Source organism: Zosterops lateralis (genome assembly GCF_965231275.1).
Source record: "Zosterops lateralis genome assembly, chromosome: Z".
Classification (NCBI taxonomy): domain Eukaryota; kingdom Metazoa; phylum Chordata; class Aves; order Passeriformes; family Zosteropidae; genus Zosterops; species Zosterops lateralis.
The window spans coordinates 70,536,309-70,563,431 of record NC_139800.1 but is presented as its reverse complement, the minus strand read 5'-3'; the positions used below and the strand labels follow the sequence as shown (position 1 = coordinate 70,563,431).

Sequence of the window (27,123 nt, the reverse complement as noted above, 5' to 3'; positions counted from 1 at the left end):
TTTTTGGTGTGTATAGGTGTGACAGGAGAAAAACCCCAAACACAGAAGAGAAGGCCAGACTGGTTCCCCTTAAAATGGGACTGAATCAAAGCATGAGCCCAGAACAGAGCTAGGGGCAGAACAGAGGTTGAACACCTCGCAGCACGGACAGAACTTACCACTCCCTGTTGACTACAAGCCAGTCTTCTCTAAGTATTTGTATTTGAAGATAAAACAAAAGAAAGAGATGAGCTGAAAATATTGAAACTGTTGATGACTGACTATTGGAGATGATGCTGCTTAACTACTACTGGTATCTCTGCTGTAATTTAGTTCATAAATTGATTTGCTAATTATTCAATCTGTGACTTCAACATCAAAGGCTCAGAGATGAAATCCTACCTGCATTGGAACAGGATCTTTTAAATAATATCCTTCAACAATCTGTTCTTTTCTGTAGTGCTCAATGATGTCAGCAATACTGTTCCAGAAAGAAAAGAATATTGAAATGTTAAACACATTAATTTTTTCCACTGTTTGAGAATCTGCTTTTCCATAAAACCACAGAAAACCTTCCCTCAAAGTTTTAATAAAATCAAGTGTTAATCATCATAATCTTATTTGCGGAAATGAGGCTTTACTAATATACTGAAGTCAAGAAAGTCCACAAAACCGTATTCAGAATATATTAATCCTAAACTCTGCAAAATATTTTAATGACTTGCTTAAAATGTCACATGAGGACACTGCACTTTCCACATGCAGGTAGTACATGTGCATTACCCACTTTCCAACCAGGCTGAAAACTGTTATTTCATTGGCAATAATTTTCCAAGTAAGTCCTAGAGTAATTAGCCAAGTGGAATGGGACATACTCTGAGTGAAGCGCAATCTCTTTCTAGGAGAAAAGGAAAAGGTTTGTAGAAGGGCTTATACAGGTTATGACTGGACATCACTGAGCTATCCTTTTAAATATTCATGTCAGTAGCACTCCTCTACAGGGAAGCATTCATTCTAATCACCAGATTCAGACTGCAATTGCACTTAGAAGGCTCAGGAGAGAAGTAGTGACATTTATAACCTGAAATTCAAGGCATTTAGGTTGCTCTAATTATTTTTGCACTACTGAAATTTACACTGTAAAGAAGAACAGCAACAGGGACATCAGCAGAAATCAATCATTTACATGCAAATATCAATCTAGAAAAAGACTTAAATAACTAGGTAGATAAAAATATACTCAGTGTGTCTTTTCAGTCCATGCATACTCAGCTGTGTGTGCAAAGATATAAATAAGGCATTTGTGCAACACAGGAACAATAACTGATAATGTAAAAATCTCAAGAACTTCTAAATAAAGCTCTATCAAGGCATCTTGGTTGGTTTTTCTATTTCGTTCTGAAGCTACGAATCAGTGCAAACTTGATAAAATGACCTTCCCATAAGTATTTTTATTTTTCAGGTGTGTAAAATGAGATTGTTTCTTTCAGTTTTAATGAAATCAAGTAATTAATTTCAATTTTTACTGAAATGCTGTCTGCATATGCTGTTTTCCACATAAGAATTTCAATTCTTATGTGGAATTTCAATTTTTGTGTCACACTACAAAAAATAATGACTCAGTCACTATATTTCACAGGTTGAATAGCTACTACCAACATTTTCTAATCAATAAAACAGCACTGTATGAATTTTCTCACTCATCAAATCAGAACACTTGACCTTCAATGCACCATTCCTTGATTAAAAATGTCATTAGGAGTTCTTCAATATAAGGAGCAGGTACCTGCAAAATTTCTGCAAATTTGTAATATGGGCTGAAGAATAAACTCAGCTGTATTTAAAAACTCAGCCTGTAGTTAGAGTAATATATGAACTAGGACTTCAAGCCCTGATGGAGCACCTAAGGGCTGCATTCTTCATTACATGTTTGAATTTCCAGCAAATTACCAACTTGATACAGACAGTAAGTTAAACTGAATGTTTAGTTTTAGTTCATAAATTGATTTGCTTAAGAGTGTAATGATAATTCTCTCAAACATACAATAAAATCCAAGTTTTTTTTCACAGTGAGGAAGATATCTACAAGTTATATACCAAAATACTAAAAAAAATTCTTACAGTGCCTTGTCATAATTTATTGCTGCTTAACTTTAAAATCTTGTTTTCTGTTCAGCTGCATAGAACCTCTTTCAGACAAATGCAATCTACACCCCAAGTGAATCCAGCACTGTATTATAAAGCAATGTGAAGTAATAACAATATAATAACTTTATGAAAGCATACTATTTAATTCTACAAACCCATTTTGGACTAATAAGAGTTCCGCTAACCTGATGATTAATCTGACATCATCGAGGTTGGGGGGCTTCTGGCCTATCATCCCCCTAATAAGCCATACAACTGGCAATCAGCATTTAATTTAATGAAAGGCTGACCCTGCAGCTAGCCTGATTTTCAGTGAGGATGGCTGGAGGCCAGACTGATTAATGAAGAAGGTATTCAATGAGCCTGGGTGTGAAACGGACATAAATTCATAAGGATCCAATTGTTTAACCTCACGGCATCATGTGAGTGAAGTCATATGAAAAAGTCCACTGAACTTAGTAGAGACCTTGACATTTTCTCAGACACTCCAGCTGCTGAATCTTTACCCACTCAGAAGCCAAGCCAGACAGATATTCCCTGCTGGGGTAAGAATACCCAGGGTTCTAGGTGAGCAGGACTGGAAAAATAATGATTTTTCTTTTTTTTTTTTAAGGCAGGCAGTGACTTCTGTTTAAGGAGGAAAGTCAGTTTTCACTACTGAAAAGTCTTCCAGATACAACTCTAAAAAATACTATCAAAGATGGAGGTGAACTGATAGTTTCTCCCACAAAAGGGGAAACATCTCATTATTTCTCTTCCTTTTTGTAAAAATTACTGTATTTTTGCACCAATGGCAAAAGAAATGCATCTTAAGTTTGTTCACTCTAACTGAACTGTTACGTATTTCTGTTCCAAGTACCATGCACACAGTTCAATGTAATTTAGTAACTTTTTCCAACAATGGTGTTTTTCTTGTAAATACATATTTTTATTATTTGAAAACTCTGATTGTCTCAGATAAAATTAGCATTTTTATTTTCCCCTTTTCAAACAGATAGAACACATGGAGAAGCTTTCAAGCTGCTTCAAATAGAGTAACCTCTTAATTACAGATACACAATTTATTGATCCACATGACCCACTCAAACCACAGTTTACAGAGTGAAGCAACTAGCTGGCAGAAGAAGCACAAATACTTCAAGAGAAACAAGTTACACTTAGGCTATTTAGCTCCTTAAGCTATATAAGAATTTGCTCAGTTAGAAGTAACTACTAGGGAAATTACAGAAAATATTCAATATAAAGGAAACCACAGTCTTAAAATCATAGTAGTAAATAATTATCAGGAGCAAGTTATACACACATAAAATATGCACAATTCCTTTGCCACAAGAACTCACCTATTATAGTATCTGCCCCCCATCATAAACTGATTGTTTGATGTTGGACATATTTTAAAACGCTGAATATTTTCACTGGTCCGGAAATAAAGTGAATAATCACCAGGGGTATTATCTGAAGGCCTCACAAGAAAACTGCACACCTGACCAACTGAAAAGACATCATAATAGTGTTATTTTTCTTAGTATTATATGTAAACCCTTACTAAATCTATCTCTACTAGGAAGAAACTTCCTATAAACTAGGAAGAACTGCACACTTGAAGAAATACAAACCCTATAAAGGCAAATTCTACCAGTGATCTCAAACTAGAAGAACTAGTACTGAACCACCAAAATTAACAAAAAATGGTTCAGCTGCAGCCGGCAACATAGCCACATCTTTGCCATCTCCTTAAAACAGCATAAAAAAAGTCTGATAACACTTTCAAAAGTGTTCCACCACAATCTCTGTTCTAGTATTTAAAGGAGAGTATTAAACAATATGGGTCAGAAGTATTGTTTTAATTTACAGAAATATTTGCTTTGTGAAAGTGAAGTAACTGATTCCACATATAATTTAAAAATTAATTTTATCAAAAATTAAAAAAATTAACTTCACTTGTGAACATACTCAGTATTGATAGCCATGCAAGTTTTCCTCCAATATAGTATTCTACTGAGGTAGCACCCAGAAGGGTTGGGGAGCCTGAAACACTCAAATATGTTCAGATATTAAAGGAAGATTTGCCACAGTTTAATATTAAGAAGATTACTTTGTGCTATTTCACATGAGAAATACACATACCTGTCATCAGCAAATTGTAAGCTTCTTGTTTGGAGATCTTCCCATGGAACCATCTTAACAAAGATGAAGAGAAAAATTAGAAAGCAAGACTACCAGCTCTCTTTTTTGGTTGTGGTGACATCCAAGGCTCTGGCACCTATGAATTAATCTTTATTTTAAAAGACCCAATATATATAGATGAGACAATCAATGTCTATGCTTAATGATTCTCTTCTACCAATAGCATGAAAAGACTAACACTAACAGGTATATAAATAACTTCCAATAAAAATATCCAACACTTGGAGCTGATGTTCAAATACAATTCTGTTTAGAGATTGATATGAATTATCCAGAAACCAGATAATCTCATAGGCCTTATCTGAAGCCATACAGAAATGTACTAGAATCATGAAATCTGCTCAAATGAGAAGTTAAACACATACAGAAAACCCTCAGACTCAAATTTGCCAGAGCTGTGGAAACAAAACGTAGCTTTGTTAGATTAATGAATACAAACTGCTTTGATCTCACACCTCCTACTTCCCCAGAGTCCTGTGTCAGAGCAGTACCCCGCAAAAGTTCACAGCCTCTGCCTAGTCTCAGCATGATACTTATCACTATTCAAAAAAACTTGACATGCTACGACTTAATAATCTGTATTTAAAGGAAAGCTAAAGATATCATGCTTTTAACTATCAGGAAAGACTCAAATTTCTAATTTTCTTTCTATACTACCTTCAGATATTAATTTACAGATTCCTCTGAAAGGCAAACAACTGCTGAATGACAGAATCAAAGCTCTAGGTACCTCCTACAAGCTACTTTCCAAATATAAAATTTCCACATTTGAAGACATCCGTGCTGGCAAATTGACTAGTAGAATACAGTAAACCAAAGAGACCACTGAAATGCCTCCTTCTGTCACCAGCCTCTTGGAAAGTGGGAAACAACAAAAAACCAGTAAGCATAAATATGACAAAGAAACGAGGACATCAGACTAAGTCATCAAGGCACTGGACATCTTTCACAACTATATGCCACACATCTGCACTTGTGAATGTAATCTATCAGCAGACTGATGTATCAAGGCACTGTTGATTCTAAGTTGCATTCAATTCTTAGAAAGTTTTTAAGTATTTACAAAAACAGAAGGAACCTTACAGTCCTGTGACTTTTTCTTCAAACTTCAAGTGTTATAAGAATCACAGAATTATAGGATTACAGAATACTTTGGGCAAAAAATACCTTTAAGACCATCACATCCAATCCTTAACACAGCACTGCCAAGTCCATCACTAAATTATGATGTCCCCAAGTGCCACATATACACACTTTCTAAATCCTTCCAGAGATGGTACCACTGCCCTAGGGAGCCTGTTCCAGGGCTTGACAACTCTTCCAGTAAAGGCACCTTCCTTAATATCCAATCTAATCCTTCCTTTGTACAACTTGAGCAAGCTTCCTCTTGTCCTATCACACATTACCTGGGAGAAGAAACCTCTCCTGGCTATGACCTCCTTTCAGGCATCTGTTGAGAGCGATGAGATTCCCCCTGAGGCTCCTTTTCTCCAGGTAGAGCCCCAGCAGTTCCCTCAGCTGCTTCTCATCAGACTTGTCCTCCAGACCCTTCCCTTCTCTGGACTCACTGCAGCACCTCAATGTCCTTCTTGCTGGGAGAGCCCAAAACTGAACCTGCACTCAAGGTGTGGCCTCACCAGTCCTGAAAGGGGGACAGTCACTGCCCTGGTCCTGCTGGCCATACTACTGCTGACCCAAGCCAGGATGCCATTGACCTTCCTGGTCCCCTGGGCCCACAATGGCTCATGTTCAGCCACTGTTGACCAGCAGCAGCTCAGGTCCTTTCTGCTGAGCAGCTTTCCAGGCACCACCCCAGCCTGCAGCACTGCACGGGTTGTTGTGAACCAAGGGCAGGAACCGTCACTTGCCTTTTGGGATCTCATACCACTGGCCTCACTGACCCAGCCTCTCCAGACTCCTCTGCAGAGCCCTCCTACCCTCCAGAAGCTCAACACTCCCTCCCAGGAGGCAAACAGAGACACTGTTCTAACAGTACCTTGGTACAGTATTTAGAGTTGTTATCTCCAAGGCACTGGTGTTCAATAAATACTCCACTGTGCATTATTTTAGCTGAAAGTGATCATACATGGCATCATCTAAGATTTTAGCACTGCGATACCCATTAGCAACAGACGTATCTATTACAGGACTTTTTCATGTTAATTATCCCAGCATCTGCAGCAGTTGATATATAAATTAGTCCTGCGATTAAAAAATAAATCTCTTTGGTCACTTTCTCAGAAACTTAGAAAACTCATAGTGGAAGTTTACAAACAGTTACGATTGCCTTTAAACAACAAAACAAAAATCCTTACATTTTGCCTTCATGAGGATCTTCTTCTCTTCCCTATGAGAAAATTAACATATCAAGTGAATGACAATAGTACAACTCAATTTCGAAAGGAAAAGTCATAAGTTAAGACCTTCTGCAGAAAAAAATTACATTTAGAAGTCTGAGGCATTTTTTAACTAAAGGGCTTACTGCAGCTCTATGAAGTTTTCCTCTTCATTCATTAGGTGAAAATTCAGCAAAAATGTTATTTCTGATGATTACTTCAGCCATGATCCAAGTCCTTTTGAGGTGTTAACTTTTTAGAGAGTTTCAACCTTCTCAGCCTTCCTAAGGTTAAATAACCACTGACCTACCAGTCTATAGATCAAGTCTAGTAACTGCCACTTCAGTTTAGCTACCCACATCCTGGCACAGGTCATCTATGGGAAGCATCTCAAGTAACAAACATTAGCAAACATATGTATTAGGAAAACATATGTACTATGTAAAAAGATATTACAAAAAAAATCTATTTTTTCCTTTTTTTCTTCTCACCAATAAATTTATAACCTCATTTCATCCTTGAATAATGAGAAAGACCTATCACAATGCAAAATTACATTTAGTTGTGTTAGCTGACATTTCATGGGAATTCATGCAATTTAATGAAATGCAATTTAATGATTCTTCACAAGGACAGTAGATTTTAGGGAAATGCCTACTAAATTTACAGTACCGTTCCATTTGTACTTATCTTTGGACACATGAATAAACATTTTCTGATAATGAATTAGGCTAAAAGGTTTGTTTTAGTGTTTTAGAACTACTAGATGAATTTACAAGGTTTAGAAAAGTACGAATTAGAAAATACGCAATTAAATCTCACTAGCTTTTGTTCGAAATTATTTTATCAAAAAATCCCATTCATTTAAGAAATCTGAATACAAAAATTACTTACCACTTCTTCCACCAGGTCTTCCACAATAAGACCTTGTTCATCTGTCCGTAGGTTTGTAACCCACATCCAGCCATCTTCCAATTCATTATGGACAATAAACATATCCCCTTTAAGGAAACTGAGGAGGGTTACAACAAGATTTAAATCAGAGATATAATCGTAATATAAAGTTTAATAAACATAAAATGAATTCTTGAGTATAATTTCCATAAAATATTTGGGAAAACCTATTTGTAAAAAATGGAATATCAAAGGAATTGCTATTCCTAGGACATATGTATTTTTCTTCACAGTTAAGTGGCTATTATATACAAGTTTTCATACATTTGATTTATGTTTAGTATCTAATATATACTTCAGTGCTGTCAACTTCAAAGTGTGCTAATGGATAAAACAAAAATAACATAGCAATATGAAAATACAGCAATATTGTTCTTCTATCAAGAGAGGTCAAGTAAGAAACACAAGTAACGTAACTCTTCGTAGGTTATTATTATATATGATATTCTATAAGAAAATAATACTCCTTTCATTGAAAAATTACCTTGCATAATATAAGTTGTGGAATACCTACTCATTATGTTCTCACACCTGAAGACAAGTGATGCAAAGAGAATACAAGCAGTTACCAGAGATGCTATACCATTAGCTACGAGCATAAGAAGCATTAACATTCAGAATCAGAGAATAACAGAATCAAATAGGTTGGAAAAGACCTCTGCAATTATGGAGCCCAACCTATGACCAAATACCACACGTCAACCAGACAAAGGCACTAAGTGGAACATCCAGTCTAACACCTTCCGAGACAGTGATTCCACCACATCCATGGGCAGCATTTCAATGTTTAATCACCTCTTCTGTGAAAAATTTTCCCCTAATGTCCAACCTCAAGCTGCCACGTAGACTAAAGGGGAATTTAAGATTATGTCCTCTCATCCTGTCACTGATGCCTGGTAGAAGAGACTGAACCCTACATGCTTCTTTCAGGCAGTTGTAGAGAACAATGAGGTAGATATCACTTGAGACTCCTTTTCGCCAAGCTTAGGCCCTGCAGCTGCTCCCAATAGGATTTGTACTCCAGACACTTTACCAGTTCCATTACCCTTCTTTGGACACACTCCAAGACTTCAGTGTCTTTCCCGAATTGAATGGCCCAGAAGTGGATATAGTATTCAAGGTGTGGCCTCACCAGTGTTGAGCAGAGGGAAAGAATCACTTTCTTAGTGCGTCTGGCTACACCACTGCTGATCCAAGCCAGGATGCCATTGACTCCTGGCCACCTGGCACAGCTGGCTCATCTTCAGCCAGCTGGTGACCAGCACTCCCAGATCCTTTTCCATTGGGTTAGGGTTATGGGTTAGCCGCTCTTCCTCCAGCCTGTAGCTCTGCAGAGGGTTTTATTGTGACCAAAGTGCACGATCTAGCACCTGGTCCAAGGGAGTTTTCATTTCTGGAAAACTAGTGTAAATTACTCCTTAAATGTTAAGAACACACAAACTCAGGTCAAATGAAAACCTTCACTGCAGCACCGAAATTTCAATCATGTTTCATGATCAAGGTACAGGAAAAACAATAAAGAGCTGAAGCTCGTTAACTACCATTTCAACTCAAAATTTCATAGCAAATGTCTATGGCATGGCTCTCACTTCAAGTAGGCTAACAGAAAAAACTAAAAGCAACAAACTACTACTGAGAACAAAGAATAAATTCAACTGCTATTCAGCTTTAACAGGTGACAGACAACAAAACCCTCCATCACTGTATAGTTACTGCATGGAAGACACTCTGAAATTAACTCAGTAATACTCTGAACTTAAGATACTAAAATTCTAAGTCAACATTCTCTGAAATATATAATGTCTTCAAGAGCATATCAATTCAGTCTAGAACAAATTGAGAATTTTGGTCTCAGCTATGCCACAAACAGAATTATTTTAGCCATGTAGACCTCGAAACCCAAATACCAACTTTGCGTTTCAGCTCTATCCTAAAAAAGGAAGAAAAGGTTTAATTGCCTAAAATTTTTCTTATGATAGCAAACAACATGCTATTTCCTCTTAAGCTGGTAGGTGCAATAAGGCATGTAAAGGACTCAATTTTTTTTTTTTTTTTTTGTTCTCACACAGTGCCATTAGAGAGCCTCCTGCCAGCTTACTAAAACACAATTACAAAACCAAACAGCCTCATATCATCCTTTAAAGGATCAGACTGGACTCTGAGTCTTGGAATAAATTTCCATCCAAATGAGGATATAAAGCTCTCATATTTTTCTCTACATTTTAAGACAATAATCCTAAACTTTAGAAAATTCCCAATTCAACTCGTGTATTACATCAACTTATGAAATCTGTCTCATTAGACAGATCAGAAACCACCATAAATCACTTTCAAATCCTCCTATTTTTTCATCTGGAAAAAACTATCTCAAGAAAGCAGTATCAATCCCAGGTAACTAGAAAATGGTCTTCTATTGAAAGACTCACTTTTTCCATTCTTAAATTTGTAAGTAGTCAAGGCTTATTTTCTGTTTCTAGTGATCTAAATTGTTTCCCTTAGCTACGTATCTGCTTACTGTGGAAGTTCAGAAAGAAAAGCCTAGCTCATTTCTTTCACACACTCAGATAAGCCATTTCCATATAGAATTCCTTGTCAAATAATTTTATCCTTTTGGTAAAAATCTAAGGCTTTACATAACATATTTCATAATTATAACATTACTCGTTTTAACTCTATGTACCTAATGTACCTTCCCTTACACTTAGTACAAACAAATATATTAAGAACAAAATGTCTTATTCTTATTTCCAACCAAAGAACAGAGAGACATCATCCTTTAATCTAACTGCATCAAGCTTAAGATGCAATTGGAAAGTATTTGTATACAAACACCTACCTAAATTATTATTATTTAAAGATACTCTTGTGGATTCCACTGCTACTACTGTTACTTAAACATACCTTATTTCATCAGTTTCTGGCACTTTGGTGTAAGGTAGAATTGCTCGAACTCTCCTCCTGTCTTCCACAGGCTACAATTCAAAACACAACAATGGTTTTTTCTCCATACTCTGTATTGTATATTCTATACTGCAGAATCTTTGTCCCCAGCATTATGCTATTCTGATGCAAAGAACTGGTACCATCACTTAAATCCATCTTGCCAGTTTTGTATTTCCAAAGCTCAAGACCACTGTCATCTACAAACATGTAATTTGCTGGCTAAGAGAGCAGTTATTGTAATTTTTTTTTCACTTAGAGCAGAAGGCATGTCCAGAATTTTAACATTCAGAAACATCTTTATTCAAGTTTTGGGTTTTGTTACAGGGGATATTTTGCAGTGTTTTGTTTCATTTTAATTACTTTCACTGTTTTAAAGATGGGCATGTGAAAAAAAAACCATGGTTATCTCCAGGATGCATATTTGAAACCATTGTTAGATATGCAAAATGTCACAGAACAGTGAAGGCTACATTACAATGGTTCTCTCTATTAGCCAGGAACTCAGCACTTTCTTGTTTTTCTCTGTCTACTTAAAATGACTTTACTACATTGGGCAATAACTGCAATACCTCTATCTTCCTCGTCACATATTTCTATTAAATAGCAAATTTTTTTTAAATCATTACTTTCTATCAGTAAAAATGCATTTTCATACTCCTTACAGTTCCATGTATAGCTATACAAAACTACAGGAAACTTTCTAAAACATTTTTCCCAAAGAAAATTCTGAATAGTGATTAAAGTTACAAACACTTTAGTGAATTAGTCTTCAGGATTTTCTTTTACTTGCCTCTGGAGGTGCTACTGGAAATAAGAGCTTTTCCCCTTTCAGCAAGCAGGACACGTGACTGTAATAACCGATCAGGTCTGAGAGCGAAGCGAAGCGACGCCCACCAATGTAATAATCCCCACACATCGCAATAATCCTGTCAATAAAAAAACCCAGAAGCTTGACATCAGAAAAACTTTTGCTACCAATTTTTCTTGAAGAAAAGGAGATTAGGATCATGTTTAATTCTTAAAACAGTGCCTATATTCACCAAAATGCAGTATGACAGGGTATCTGTAAACATGTAAATAAACTGAATAAATATTTTATCAAAAATATTCACATATATGTTGTATGATCCACCAGTTTTTTACCTAAAGAAAGTGCTGATTCACAGAAAAAGATAGTACATTTGCCAGAACTAAATGAAATCAAAATGAAAGAAACTGAAGTGTTATATGAACATCCTGGGGAACTGAAATAATGCACTAAGACACAACAGCATTGTTACTTTTATCATGCACAATATACACCTTTTATAACAGGCATAAAGTAGTGAAGTACTTGAACAAAAAATTACTATACTTCAAGACTATACAATGCAGGAAACAAACACCATCAAAAATTAGTCATTTTGTTACAGTTAGCATCCTCATTAAAAGTTAAAAATTACTTTTGAATAATCAAAGTATCTCCTTAAACTCAATTTAAAAATTTGGTAGCTAATGGGAAAAAAGCTCACATAATCATTTCAGCAGTTTAATAAAACAAAGACTTCTTGCAAAACTAGGTTTTTTCTTTAACATTTGTGTATTTTCTTAAAGAAGAGCTGAAGTAATATAAAATATATAAAATATAAAATGCATACAAAGATTAATCTTCAGAGATTAAATCCAAGCTCATAAGTATATAGCATTGCAAGAGGAATCAGAAAACAATGCTCAGGACACAGGCTGAAAGCTGTTTCCAGCAAAACTTTTGATTACTAAACATATAATCTGTTGGTAGGGGGGGGGTTGGGGATTTTTTTGGTTGCTTTTGTTTGTTTGTTTGCTTGTTTGTGGGGTTGTTCATCTGTTTGGGGGTGTTTGTTCTGGGTGGGGTTTCCTCCCCTCAAAATTAAGGAAGCAATCAGATGTGCTAGTACTTTAACTGTGCTAACTACAATGATTAATATGGAACAGACACAAAACAATTTCCTGGACTGACTAATGAAACCTGCACAGTGCTTTAAGTCTATTCAAACCACTTCAGGCAAGCTTCTCTATCCAGATATTTTTGGTTTCCTCACAATCCCGTTCTTCACCCTATAAAGTAATTTTAAAGTAGCATGTTTTAAAACAATCAAACACAAGTAAAAAGCTGTACCATGAAAGCAGAAAAAAATCAAAACCACTGCATTATAATACAATCACTGTTTACTTTATTGCGTTCTGAAAAAAAAGGAGATAGATCACAGTATTCAAAATAAAACACTTAATTCTCACCTAAAATGATTGACATTTGTTTTACTAAGGAATGAAAGCACAAATGAACCTGGTCTCCGATCACTCTCACGAATAAGGTAACTTCCAGGTTTTCCTGCTTGTCGAAGACGTTCTTCTGCAATTGTTCTGTCAAGTTTTCCATGATACCACCTGAAAAAAAGAGTAACGATGGCTGTCTTTAGAACTTAAGGGTTTCAGTAACTCCCACAAAACAGACCCATGAAAGGAAGAAAATTATTCTGTCAAACCCCATATAACTCCAAAACTTTGTTTCAAATCTATCACACTGTTACAAGTTCAACCTCCCAGTTTACTTACTGCCAATAAACAGTATTTTTAACACAGCAGTTTTTCAGATAACCTGCTTTTCCCAAGGAACAGCCCTAAGTGGCAGAGGCTGTGTGCATATCATCCGTTTTTATCTCCTCCCTAATTTGTTTACTTTAAATAAACAGAAACTGAGGTGACTGACCTGACTTCAAAGACTATTGTACTTTAAGTCTACACAGGTGTCAATTCAGGCTGGGTATTTCAAAAGCACACACGGAGATGTGAATTCTATCAGACTCTTCCTCAGCTGACAGAGATGCTGCTGCAGCAAAGCCAGTTTAGAACTGGCGAGCAGCCACCAGGCCACCACCCAGCCCCAAAACCACCTTTCCTAATCACAATGTGCACTCTATCAATCAAAAATGAGTGCTGATGCATGGCAAATCACAGACTGCAAAATGACAAAGGGAATCTTTAATCTACTTGCTACCATTCAAGCATCCAATCACCTATCTCAGTTCATTTACACAGCTTTTGCCAGGAGACTTGTCCTACTCCAAATGATCACAAAGAATTTTTTTTTTTTCAAGAAAGGAGTGATGGAGTAGCTCCTCCACCTAAAATTTGCTTGATTAAACCTTTAATTTTACACTCAGAAACTGTCAGCTTCCAAACAGACACTGTTTCAGACAATTTAAATCCTTCACCATTTCAGATCACATATAATTTAATTCTAACACTTCACAGACTGTTCTGCAAGATTCACAAACATGCAATTTAAAAGATATGTAAATGATCTCTTGAACTAATATATGCAAAAGTATCAAATATTTTACAGCATACAGTTTAAAAAAAATTAAAAGCTGAGCTGTGGATAAAATCTGAACAAAAGCAATTTTTTTTTTTACAAAATAGAAACAAAAGCTGTGAGAGCTTTTATCAGAACAAAACCTTGATAAACTACACCAAAACACATCATGTCACCAGTAGGAGCAGCACAAGCATAGATATTGTTTAACCTGGCAAAACCGATTGCCGACAAGTATTGCTCCCCTTTGCTTCTCTTCCTCTCCCTGATCAAAACAAGTTAAACCAGTAGAAGCACCGTTGTATCTGTACAACGTTTAAAACTTGAAACTGCTGCAGGCCTAGTTATATTAGCAAGAGCCTGTGTCATTCCATTCCAGACCAAAGCAGCCTCGTGAACAGAAACCTGTTATTCAAACACAGGCCACAGAGGGGGATCACACCTTCCCTACCAGGAGGGTCTTTTAGGAAATGAAGCAAAATCAAGACTGTTGATTTTGAAGTGATTAGGATAAAATATTCTGTGTGTCAGCATGCACCGCACAGCTGAAACTTGAATGAGTTTGTTCCCAACATGTCACAACTGGGCACTGCTTTCCTGGACAGACTGACTTTCATGAAGTATAAAACTCCTCAGAGACCCAAGACATTTTCCTGATGAAGAAACCAACATTCCATTTCATCAAATCTATTTTACATAATAACAGATTCAATGAGCTTTGATTTGATCCTACTTATCACCCACTTGAGGAAAACAAACTTAATTCTGTTGAGAGACACACTGCATTACAATGCCAAACTTAAAGAAAGGCACAATTTCAAAATGGAGATGTAGGAGTCTTAACAACCAGTGACAAACCTACAGAGTAAACAACAAGGCAGGATCACATGCAAATACAAGAATTTTTCTGTAATGGACCAGGATTTCTAACAACAATAGCACAAATTCAGGTGCTCCAATTTTTAATCCGGAAGTTTCAAACAAAAAAGACACCCTCCTTGCTGGCGACAGGAATATTTATATTGGTATATCCCACATACTGGAGATCACATTCTCCAACACTGAACAGGCTATGTATATTTTGTCCCATTCAACACTTTTATATCAAGAGTACCAGAAGACATTTATTACCTGGTAAAACACTTAAAGAAAGGTTTCTTTTCTGAAATAAAAGATATTAAGTTAATTTCTGAATCCAATTAAATTCAGTGTCACTGAGCCCATACATAAAATGTTAACTTCTGATGGCAAAAAACCACTGTATTTTACAGCTCACTCTGCATTAGTGTAACGTACCAAATTACAGTACCAGCCGTAGAATTAAATTAACACTAAATTTAATGCAAACGCCAGTAAAGCAGTCAATATTGAGCCATGATAACAGAAAACAGCTCAAGTGATATCCTCAGGAAACCTTTGAAGATTTCTTACATCTTTAAAAAAATAGGATACACACTTAAGTGCAAACTTATATAATACCATTAGAGGATGCAAAATGATTTTCAAGAAATAACTATATTTTTTTTTCAGAGAGCAGAATTTCTTATAGATATAAGAATAGATAATAGATATAAATAATAATATATATAAATATAAATATATATTTATATTTTTATATATTTTTATATATATAAATATAAATATATAAATAATAATAGATATAAACAGTTAATTCAAGCAATATACAATCTAGGTGCACTGAAAGACATCACTGTCAGAAGTGCATGTCTTATAACTCATCCTGCTATCACCAGTTTTCAGTATTACAGAAAGATACACTCTGCAACTTCCCATCATTGTCTTCAAGGACTTTGATAGCAAATAATAAAGACTGCTTTACAAAACTCCAGTATTCAATCTCATTTAAGGATATTGACTAATCTAATGATCACTAATGAAAGATTTTAAGATTTCCTATGCTGTGTTATCAGTTACAAAAGAAGATCCATCCAAGTCAGTGCTATTCAAGGAAAGGACAACAGAAATTACTAAACTACAGAGCTAGCCACACTCCTAATTTCATCAGAGAACAGAGCATAGAACATTCTGAAGGATATATACAGGCTACCATAATTTCTGAAAGGAAATAAAGTAACCCCCACATCCTTTGGTTTTAAGCTCCAAGCAGGTATCTGAGTGATGCCTGAACTCAGTATTTCTGCAAAAATACATCACAAGAAACCACCTCTCCCTCTGAGTTTTCTAAGCCAAGATTTACAAGTTAAATATTTTGCAGTCAGAACAGCTTCAAGTTTAATGTTTTCAGTCAGAAGCAATGCTAACCATAGAGATTCTTAATGGATGCAAAAGGAATTGCTATGTATGGTGTACTGTAAGTCTCATGAAAAGAATTAAGGTTTGGATAGGAAGGTATCACATTAAAAGCCTGCCAAGCTGTTCATAAATGTTACCAAGTGACTGTGACTTACAACTGCCTGCACTCAAAACTCTAGTTCACTCTTATTTAGATGTACATCCTCCTCCATCATTGCCAAAGACAAAGTCCCTGTATTTCTCATCAGTCACCTCTGCTTGTTGGCCTAATTCTACCCAGGAACACTTCTGTATTTCTAACATGAACTTTGCATGTTTTTAAACGCTGACAATCCACTATTTCCACTGTGTTTTCAGCAAACATAATGCAATGACATTCTCAATCACAGCTAGTATTCTAACAAATGCAGTTGCTGTTATGACATGCATTGAAAGAGAGTAAGTAGCTTTGCAAGAATACTTTATGAAACTATTAAATTATAAAATGTCCTATCAATTACAGATTACAATTCAGGTGGATTTTTTCTGTCGCCACCTCTTCAACTTGCCTGCTTCAAGAAACTTGTGTAATCATTCTCTATTTTTCTTCTAACAGAACACCAGTAAAAGGCTTCCGTGTTTCAGAAACCTGTCAAAACTGTGAGGGGGAATGCAGTTACATACACTGCACCTCCTTAGCAAGTTCCCAGTACAGCTATAAGGCTTCTGGTCCCCAGCACAGCCCCAACACCACAAGGCCCATGCAAGGAACAAGCCATTCACAAAGAGGGAGCAGATGGTGAATTTACCACATGGAAGGAGGCAGCTGCTATTACATGTGGAAGCATGTTGCATTGTACAACCAAATCTTAATTCACATATTTCCTTCTTATATGTGAGAAAAGCAACTATGAAGCTTTGCTGCCTTACTAAAGGATTCTGGTCTTAGAGTATACCCTAATTTTTACTTGGGAAAACAGATAAGGGAGAAGAGAATGCAAGAGAAAGTACTGAAGGAGAATAAAAGTGAGTTTCAGTAACTTAGTAGAAATAGAGATGTTGACAACAGCTGTAGACTTCTCTATTTCCATCTAGAAAAAGTTACGGTGCACAGGAAAAACAGTCTTTAAATGCCACTCAAGGTCCTTCTCAGCTATATCATGATGCTTCAAAAACACCTGTTATAACAATGGAGAATTTGTAGGAATGATGGTCAGAGCTCCTCTCCTATTAATTCAGACTCTGCCTTAATGCCTTTCACACATTAGAAATTCTTGTTACCACCTCAGACTATGAGCTCTGCTTCAATTAAAGGCAAAAGACAGCAAAGATTACTTTGAACTGGGAAAATCCTCAGTATCAAGAGATACATAAAAATCTCAAGGCATTTCATGAAGACAAAGGAAAAAAATTACACAACAAAATATCCTGAATTGTAATTTTTGTCTTCTTATTCTGTTAACATCAAACATCCTACTCTCAAGCTTTCCATGTGAAGATTGTCTTGAGGGGTGAATCACAGCGATGGGGATATCCCATGGTCATTTGTACCAGGAATTGTCACTGTTTCCCCGTGGGTACCACACAGCTCAGAGGACATCACGAGAGATGTAAACTCGGCCTGGAATCCTGTGGGGCATGGGGCCAGGACTGCCCCTTCCCCTTGACAATCAAGGATGGGGCCACATGGGTGACAGCGAGTGTGTCTGGCCTATAATATTGCTACCCCGTGATTTTCGGCAGTGCGACCAGAACCTGCCTGTTTGGCTCCCTCACTCCTTGCTGCAAGGGAAGCCAGAGCCAAGGCCGGCGTGCTGCCGGAGGCCAGGGCTACCATCACCTGGGCAGGCCCCGCTCTGGCACGGGAGTGGCCCCGCACTGACCGCAGCCTCCCCGCCCCACCGGAGCCCAGTGACACCCTCGGCCGTCCTGACTGTAATTACACCGGGGAAAAGTGGCACTTCACCATGAGGGAAACTCCGGGGGTTTCTGTTCGTTTGTTTGTTCTGAGATATATATATGTGTATATACATTATACATCTTCATATCATATATTTTTGCTAATAAAGAAATGCTATTTCTTTTCCCATATTTTTGTCTGAAAGCCTCGTAATTTTCGAAGTCACAAAAATTTGGAGGGAGGGGCTGTTTTTCCAGTCCAGGAAGGTTTCCACCTTCCTTGGCAGATTATTTGCCTGGCAGATACTATCCTTAGCAGATTTTAAAGCAAGGCAAGATTCAATGCTCCTATTCACTACTGAAGTTTCATTTCAGTCTTATAGTTTCTCCCAGCTAAACCACACTCTCGGTTTAACTATTTTTATCCAGATTCTGTCTTCAATACCTTATTTCCCATTTCTGTCAGATGTGTGATACTGCCTTTGCACACCTAATTTGTAGAGATAAGACTAAACAAAATTCCAGTTAGATTTTACTACATTCATCTCCTTCTTCCATCTTGTTAGTTATTATTCAGTAGTTACCAACTTTTGACCAAGTCTTTGCAATTCTCCACATCACGAAAGGAATCACTACAATGGATGCACCTTTAAGATAAGCAGCTGAAATTAACTTCTGGCCAAGTAAGTGCTCTTTGTCCAGTGCGCACGACCCTGAGCATTACAGTTCTAGGAACATGAGGGGCAGATTTTCATCCCTTTTGCTTTTCTATTAATTTTTCTAAGAGGCACTTAAGCATACCCATGTAAGCCTAACAAAGACTCATTCTGCTTTCCTCATTTGACTGTTACAAAATCCCTCAAAAATAGCACAGGGAAAACTGAACTGTGCTGTGCTACAAGACTAGGAACCGGCCAACTAACACACCTCCAAAAAACAGGCATCAAAACTCAACAGAGTTTATGTCAGCTGTGAGATAGAACTAAACAGATCAACTGAAAACCTCAGTATGTGTTAACAAAGAGACTACGAAAACATGAAATAGCAAGGTAAGTATACAGTAAAAATAATAATACATTTAAATAATTTCACAAAGGGCAGAAAGCTTCTGAAAGTTTCAATTGCTGTAGCAAACAATGCCATAATTTTGTAAGAGGCAGAGCTGTGACACCAGCATACCATCCAACACTGAGAAGACTTACTGCCTATCTCACTTTCACAAGAACCACCAATAAGCAAATGAAATACAGCTAAACTTCATGAAAAATAGCTTTCAAAACAGCTGGCATTTTTCTTACTGAAGAATCAGATTAGGAAATGAATTCCAGAACTCATTAAAGGCCTTAGCAATAAACTTTCCATTTTTACTTGCTAGGTATCTGTGCTCTCACGTGAAAAATACACCTTTTTTTTATTAATTAGCTCTGAAACAATGTTAAATAAGGCTACAAAAATGAGCAGATACTCTTGACAATAACTAAGGAATTTCTAAGATGTTCAATTTGTCTGCCATTACCCTCATTAAATGTACCAAAGGCTCTATCATCTTCCTCCTCCTCCTCCTTGCACCTCACCCTCCCTAATCCAACACAGGTTTTGGTTTTGTGCTCCACTCTCACCTCCTCCTGCAAGCTGGATTGTTTCGAGAGAGAGATGTGTCATGACCATGGATGGATTAACTGCTTCTATCATGAGAAAACCCTGAAAGTTATCTATACTCTAGAAATCAAATCCTCGCCCTAACTGTGAATGAACATGTTCAAACCTTCCAACATGCACTAGGAACCTCGAGTACAACTCATACAGAACAAACCTCACAGCATAATATTAAAAAAAAAAAAAAAGTGTGTAAAACTGAGAAAAAGAAAAAACCCACCTGTTTCTAGACTGGAATATAGGTTGAGATTATTACTACAGAAGGTTGGTAACATGCTGCTTTTAGAGAATAAAGACATTTCTCTCACATCCTTTTTGTTTTAAGGAACAGAAATAACAAAAAAAAAATCACAGATGCTTAGAAAGCACAAAAATCCATGCAAGAAAGAAACTGAGGGAAAAAAATGTGGTTTGAATAAGACAGCTAGCAGTCCTTTCATGTTCAGTATCAGGCAAGTATCCAACCTTGAATCCTGTAACATCTCTAGTGCTAACTCTACTAACAGATGACAATATTGAGAAGAAATTGATTGACTTATGAACGTTCCTAAATTTTATAAATAAAAAATATAATGCCATTTATTTATAAAATAACCAGACAAAGCCTAATGAGCTATAAACAAAATTTCCTTTATACGGCTAAACATTTACATACAGATACATAATTTTATGAAAAACAAGAGGTAGACTCAAAACAACGAAGGAAGAAGATCAAAATTTCAGAGAAACATCTTACACAAATCTACACATAATTACCATATGATTGCTGAGTTGATTACCAAAAGTTACCAAAACCTAGATGGTGATCATCCCAGCCCAGACTGCAGACTGAGATCTGTGTCCAGATCTGGTCCACATAATCCAAGACAGATGTGAACGGGGCAGAGAAGATCCAAAGGAGGGACACTAAGATGAGCGAATGGCTGGAGAACCTGCCCCGAGAGGAATGAATGATCTTGGCCTCTCCCCTCTGAAGAAGAAAAGGCTCTTGGGCAAGACATCGCAATGTTCCAGCAGTTAAAAGTATTCACTGAAACCACCTCCCTCAGTAGCAAGAAAAACCTCACTGGAAGTTTTCAAGATGTGACTGGACAGGTTGTAAGATAATCTCAGTTATACTCCCTGTCCCCCAAAAGGTTGGGACATAACAACTTCCAAGGTCTGTCACAATACGGGCTAATATAGGGTTCTATGATTCTATATATTCCAACCCTCATGAAATTTTATATGCACAAGAAACCACAAACTACTAGCACTTGAGGATGAACAACTATTGCTATTTCAGTTTACCAAAAAACAGAACACCAACAAAATTTAAAAAAACGGTATGGTGTGAAGTTGGCCTGGAAAGTAGCTGAAAATACTGAAATTTGAACACAAAAATCACTTTTCTGGGTCTGATCTTCATAAGAATCAGACTGTAACACACTGCATACACCAAGTGCCCTGGAAACCTCAATACTCCATTCCTGAAATATGACTGGAGCTTTGAAATTAATCTAGCAACACTGGGTACATGAATTTGTATATGTGAATAATTATTATAAAAACATACCCCAGATGGAAAAGCTAGGTATTTGAACCAAATTATTGAATATTTAAGAGGCATTGTTAGCTACTTTAGAAAAAACCTCTTTAAAGGCAGATTCATCTTTTTAAAAGATGAGCTTTTACCAGAGAAATGAGGACATGAGTCTATACAGAAAATAATGAAATATTCTTTTTGCCAACCTGAAAATTTCTTGTACTTTCATTACAAATCTCCCCTATATTAGGCAACTATCCTGACTTTATTCCTGATTAATTACAGTAAGAGTTTTCAGCAAACAGGTCTTGTAACATGGATCCTAACCTATAAATAGCACCTTTATACATATAGATAGAATCACCTGAGTTGAGATGACCACAGGGGATCATCTAGCTCAACCTTACCCCCCCTTTCACCCCCAGATCAGGTAGGATCAGCTACATCTGGTTGCTCAGTCTGGGCTGTCCTCCATTGGGTCATGAACACCTTCAATGATGGAGGCTTCACGGCCACTCTGAGCAATCTTTGTCACTGTTTGATCACCTTCACCACAAAAAAAAAAAAAAAAACCAAAGAAAACAACAAATAAACAAACAAAAGCATCCTGTTGTATTTAAATGGAAATTCAAGTTTTTCCATTTGTCTCTATTGCCTCCTGTCCTGTCGCCTCGCACCAGTGAGGTCAGCCTGGTATTCTCACCTCAACCCTTCCCACATGATTTTTGTACTCATGTTTAAGACTCACTTAACTTCCTCTTCTCTCTGCATCTCTTTATCTGACAGATGGTCGGGTCTCTTTGTCACCTTGACAGCCCTGCACAATACAGGACTGTCCTGCCCTGGGGAGCCCAGCACTGAACACCCCAGACGTGTCCCAGCAGTGCTGAGCAGAGCAGAACCATGATCCCTCTCAAGCTGCTGGCAACACTCCTCCCAATGAACCCCAGATACCATCAGCCCTCTTGGGCACACAGGCACACTGCTGGCTTTGTTCACACCCTCACATCCACATGCTTCTCTGCAGAGCTGCCTTCCAGCTGTTCAGCCCCACCATTTGCTTGGGGAAACTACACCCCAGCGCCAGAGCTTTGTGTTTCCTTTGTTTAACTACACAAGATCTCCTGCAGCGCAATTCTCCAGCCTGTCCACATGACCTGAGATGTCAGCACAACTACCTGGTGTTTCAGCTACTCCTCTCTCAGTTTCGCATGATCTGGGAACTTGCTAAGGGTGCGTGCACTCTGTCCAAGCATCCAAGTCAGGGTACTGCCCCTGGAGGCACCCTAGGGAACACCCCCAGTTTTCAATGCCCCTCATGTCCTTTTACCTGACCTGCACTCTCCTCAGTTGGTCTGTAAGGAGACTATGGAAGACAGTGTCCAAAGCCTTACTGAGGTTATGGCAAACTCTCTCCCTTTCTACCTCAAGTCAATGACCACATCACAGAAGGCTCTTAGGTTGGTTAAGTACAATTTTCCCGTTATAAATCCATGCTGATAACTCCTCAGCACCTTCAGCAGTAAATATGATTTAAAGATACACTAATTTAATAACAGAAACTTTTTTCTGCTCTATCACTATTCAAGAGTGATAGAGCAGATATTTTAAATAAAAATAAAAACTAATAAAGACCACCTTCAGTGTTTTACTAGTATATAAAAGTAAATAAAGCAGGTCAAGTATATAAACTCTCTCTAGCACTGTAACATTTTACTGGTACTAACCACGGTCTGGAGGGACACTGAGGAATCAACCCTGCAATACTTACATACAGCACGAGGACATTAAAACAAGATGTCTTCTCCTCCCTCCTACTGTGTCTACCAGCAAGACATGTAAGAAGATGCTTGTTTTGTTTGGTAAAAAGATATGAAAGAAACTGGAAAACTACCATGGGAGTTTTACAAATTTACACCCGAATCAAAATATGGAGTGCTATACTGAAGAGACCTAAGCCCTCAATAGAAAAATTGTGTTCCTCTTCCCTTCAAAACCACAAAACATACACGCAAAAAAGGGTGGGAAAAAACAGCACAGTATTATGCCTCTCAATGGGGTAAGCTAGTAGAAGAACCGCCAAAGTCCCACACTGATATTATGGGACTCAATCTATGACATGAAACAAAAATTAAAAGAGCAGGTCAAGAGACTCTAGTCACTGTTTAAACAAAATTACATTATCTGATGTTGACTAGACATACTGACTAAACTACTGAAAAATTATCCTCAGACTTCTTGCTTCAAATGCTGTCCCAGTTCTACTTTTATTTGTCTGAAGTTTTCATTTACCTATGAACCAACACACTCAGTTTACTTACTGCTTCACTTTCTGTAGCAGGTTAGGTACAATGCTGTTCCGCTCTTGTTTAACCACTCATTTAAGACAATATGTCTAACACCCCACATCCAGCAGAAGTAATCCAAAGTATGCCACCCACCAACTTTAGAAAAATAAGTTCTCTTCCACACACAACAGGAACTGATGGGGAAATTAATGATCTAAAAAAGAAAACATTCAATGCTAACTACATTAGCAGCCGAACAAAGAAACCTCGTACACTAAATACTACCGACATCACATTTCATATATTTAATACAGTGCCTAACTGAAAAAGCTAACATTATTTTCTCACAGTTTACACTGCAACAGATTCATTCATTAGTCTGGAAAAAGGCCTTCTGCAATTATTCAGATTTTTTTTTTATGAGTTACGGAAACAAATGCGGAACTGTCAGCTTGCCACCTTGAACACTCACGTGAAGATACCAGAACTTCACTCTCTGATCAGGCAAAAAAACGTTCAACTTTAATGTGATCCATTCTTATTTAATATTTCTCTACCTGTCTTCATCTTCAGTGCTTTTTCTTGTTTTCATGCTGCCTGAACAAGTACCAAGAGTGACTGTAAGAATACATCTGCTTTGGCCAAGATTTGTTTTAACCAGACAGGATTTTAACAGCCTATTTCGTTTTGTGTGGTTGATCACTTTTCAGATTTCAACTGATTTCCATTTCAAACTGATAAAAGCACGGCTCAAAAAACACCATATGAAAATGCCAGTTTTGCTGCAACACTGGAACTGCTCCTGCCACATTATTGCAACACTAGGATAATAAAGTAATTTTGTCAGCTAAGATTTTAAATCAAATACGTAACAGATTCAGCATTCATTCATTAAATCCAAAGGCATTTCCTTACACTGTCTGAGCCTCTGTCACTGAGCTCTGCAAATGGGGCAGAAAGCAAGGGAAAAAATGACCTAAACAAACACAGAGTTGCCCACTTTATTCCCTAGTATCCTGTGCCTCTCACCCAGCATTATGCTGCAACATAAACACACCACTGCTGTGCTCCATAAAAATGAAACCACACACACATACTGAACAGACAAACCTCAAGTCAGTTTTAGTCCAGATCGAATACACACTAAAAGAAGACATATTCCCCAGACCTCCCTGAACAAACTATATTTAAAATATCCTGATGAGAAGTGCAGAGCCTGCATGTGCTTAACTTGCCATCTCTTCATATCAGTTACTATGAAAGCCCAAATGTCAACTTTACACTATTTAAAAGCATATTCATGTTTAAAAAAGCATTTGTAACATCTTTGCCGCCTAAAACTTGGAAGACTAGGAACTCATATTTTGTCTGGTTTTTGTTTGAGTTTTTTTGTTTGCTCTGGACTTGTTTTTTTAATTTGCAAAACAAGATCAGAGAAGAAGTGATAAAATTGTGCCAAAGTCTATGCAGAATGTTTTATATTATCTTATTTTATTCTTAGAAGTCTAATCTAAGATTGGAGTTTGAACCTGGAAAAACCAGCAGCCACATTTACCAGATATTTCTCTCTGGAGAGAGAGCAGCCACTCAGGAAATCCTAAAATGCAATGCATATCCATGGGAAGGCAAAGAAACCTAATGAGTTGGTACTATTATAAAATAAATAACCTTTGCATTCTTATAGAGGAGAACAGTAATTTTGTCTTATGGCAAGGCCAGGAGTGAAGAGCACTCTCAGATTTCACACGCACACACAAGATACTGTAAGCAATGAAGACAAACAAAGCCATGTGACAGAACTGTGGAAGCATCAATCAAGTCACCCTGCATTCCTTCTAAAAAAACTGAATGAACAAGGAGGAAGTGGAAACGGTGGAGCTGCCAATCAAACAAATGGAACAGCAGTCCTGTATCCAACTAGAGAGATTTAACATAAACTTAATTTGAAAGATCAGTTAGTCTTTTCAAAGACCCATACTGGAGCTTCCCTTATACATGATGACAGCTTAATACTGATAGCTGGTTTTGGTAATAAATTAGGAGTTCCAACTACACAGAAGCAGATGGTATAGTTACAAAGAAAGGGCATTTCCAAAACAAAACTGCAGTACTGAAAGGAGACAATCTACTACTGACATATACCAATTTCACGACTTAACTGAGAATGGTAAAAACTGATGCTGCACACCACAAATAAGAAATGACTGAAACACAAAAAGCTTCTAAATCATCAGACAACGTAAATATTTTATGGAAAAGTCACACACCAAGGATAAAAATTACAAAGATAAAGCTTAGGTATTTGGAAGTACAAGCTTCTGAATCAATTTCTAAATTGATTTACTCCTTGTCTGCTCCAGTATTACATTCTTCAACAGAAGAACATTTAACTACAGAGCTATGCCCTGGTTCTGTGTAAAGCGAGTAGCCTTCTCAGCTGAAACAAAATCAGGACTGAAGTCTTCCCCTACCCTGTACTCCTTGCCAGAAACCTCAACATCCTTTTCTGAAAGTTAACCATTATGTTCTCACATTGTTATGGTATTGCTTAAGACAATATTCTGACTGAAAAATGCACCCAGAATTGTAGATGTAACAATTAATTCAGTATCAAAAACTGATTACTCATTAATAATTGCCCTGCTTTCCAAAAATATTGTAAAAATCTTGATGTTTGGCTTTTTCCTCAGTTCTCTGAAGAACTTTGCCAGGTCTGACAGAAGCACTCTACTTTTCAGAGAGACACAAACCAGAAAAGCAAAATTCTGTCCCTCACATGCTTGGCACACAATCCTGAAGAAGTAACTTTGCTTTTTATGTGCTTCCATTTCCCAGATTTCTTTCAAAACTGTCTAATCCTATTTCTAGCTCATTAGGACTACAAATTTAAGACTATTCAAACACTATTCAGAAAACAAGGCTTTAATGTTTACAAACTTTCACACAAAGCTCAGAAACTAAAAGGATAAAGGACTGCTAGAAAGCCTGTCACGGTTAGAGGGATTAATTTTAAAATAAATCCTATAACATTACAATTTTATGTCCTACTTAAAATGACAACGGCTCCTGAAATACTTGAAGTATGTAACATAATGCAGAAGTTAACTCTGTCAGTCAAGTTATGACAGAATATAAAGTAAGAACCGAATTCACGCAGATTTTCAGGTTACCTATCTGACCTACCTACCTACCTACCTATCTATCTATCTATCTCTTTAAATACAACTGTATGTTACCCCCCAAATTATCCACTATACTTACGAGAACTTCAGGAACAACATATTTATACAAATGATACTAATGAAAAATTTAAGCCTCTGAAACAATTTCGTTTTGGGGAGAATATAATAAGGATCTGGAAGGTTTCCTTTCTATTCTAATACACACCTTGGAAGTGCTTTGCATAAACCTGCAGATTTTCTATAGTGAAATCCAAAGGTTGTGTTTAGAGATCTTTCTAATTACATGGACTCTGTATAAGATTATCTGATCTTATATTTCACACAACATAAACAAAGAACTAGTCTGCCTCTAGTGCAAGACTCTATTACCAGCACTGCAGGAATATTAATTAACCTGATGCACGGATAAATAGCTGTAAGTTTACAGTTTATTCCAAAT

The 27,123-nt window shown here is 37.0% G+C and overlaps 1 protein-coding gene across 1 annotated transcript in view; it reads right to left on the bottom strand.

Annotated features, from left to right (window-relative positions):
• RASA1 (RAS p21 protein activator 1) overlaps window positions 1–27,123 on the bottom strand; it is a 54,024-nt gene that overhangs the window by 25,753 nt on the left and 1,148 nt on the right. Inside the window, exons 2-9 of the mRNA XM_083883533.1 lie at window positions 12,804–12,953; window positions 11,338–11,473; window positions 10,506–10,576; window positions 7,545–7,662; window positions 6,630–6,661; window positions 4,255–4,307; window positions 3,468–3,618; window positions 382–460 (exon numbers count right to left, since the gene is read on the bottom strand). Of these exons, the coding sequence (XP_083739659.1) occupies window positions 382–460; window positions 3,468–3,618; window positions 4,255–4,307; window positions 6,630–6,661; window positions 7,545–7,662; window positions 10,506–10,576; window positions 11,338–11,473; window positions 12,804–12,953 (790 nt within the window). The remainder of the gene's footprint in view (window positions 1–381; window positions 461–3,467; window positions 3,619–4,254; window positions 4,308–6,629; window positions 6,662–7,544; window positions 7,663–10,505; window positions 10,577–11,337; window positions 11,474–12,803; window positions 12,954–27,123) is intronic.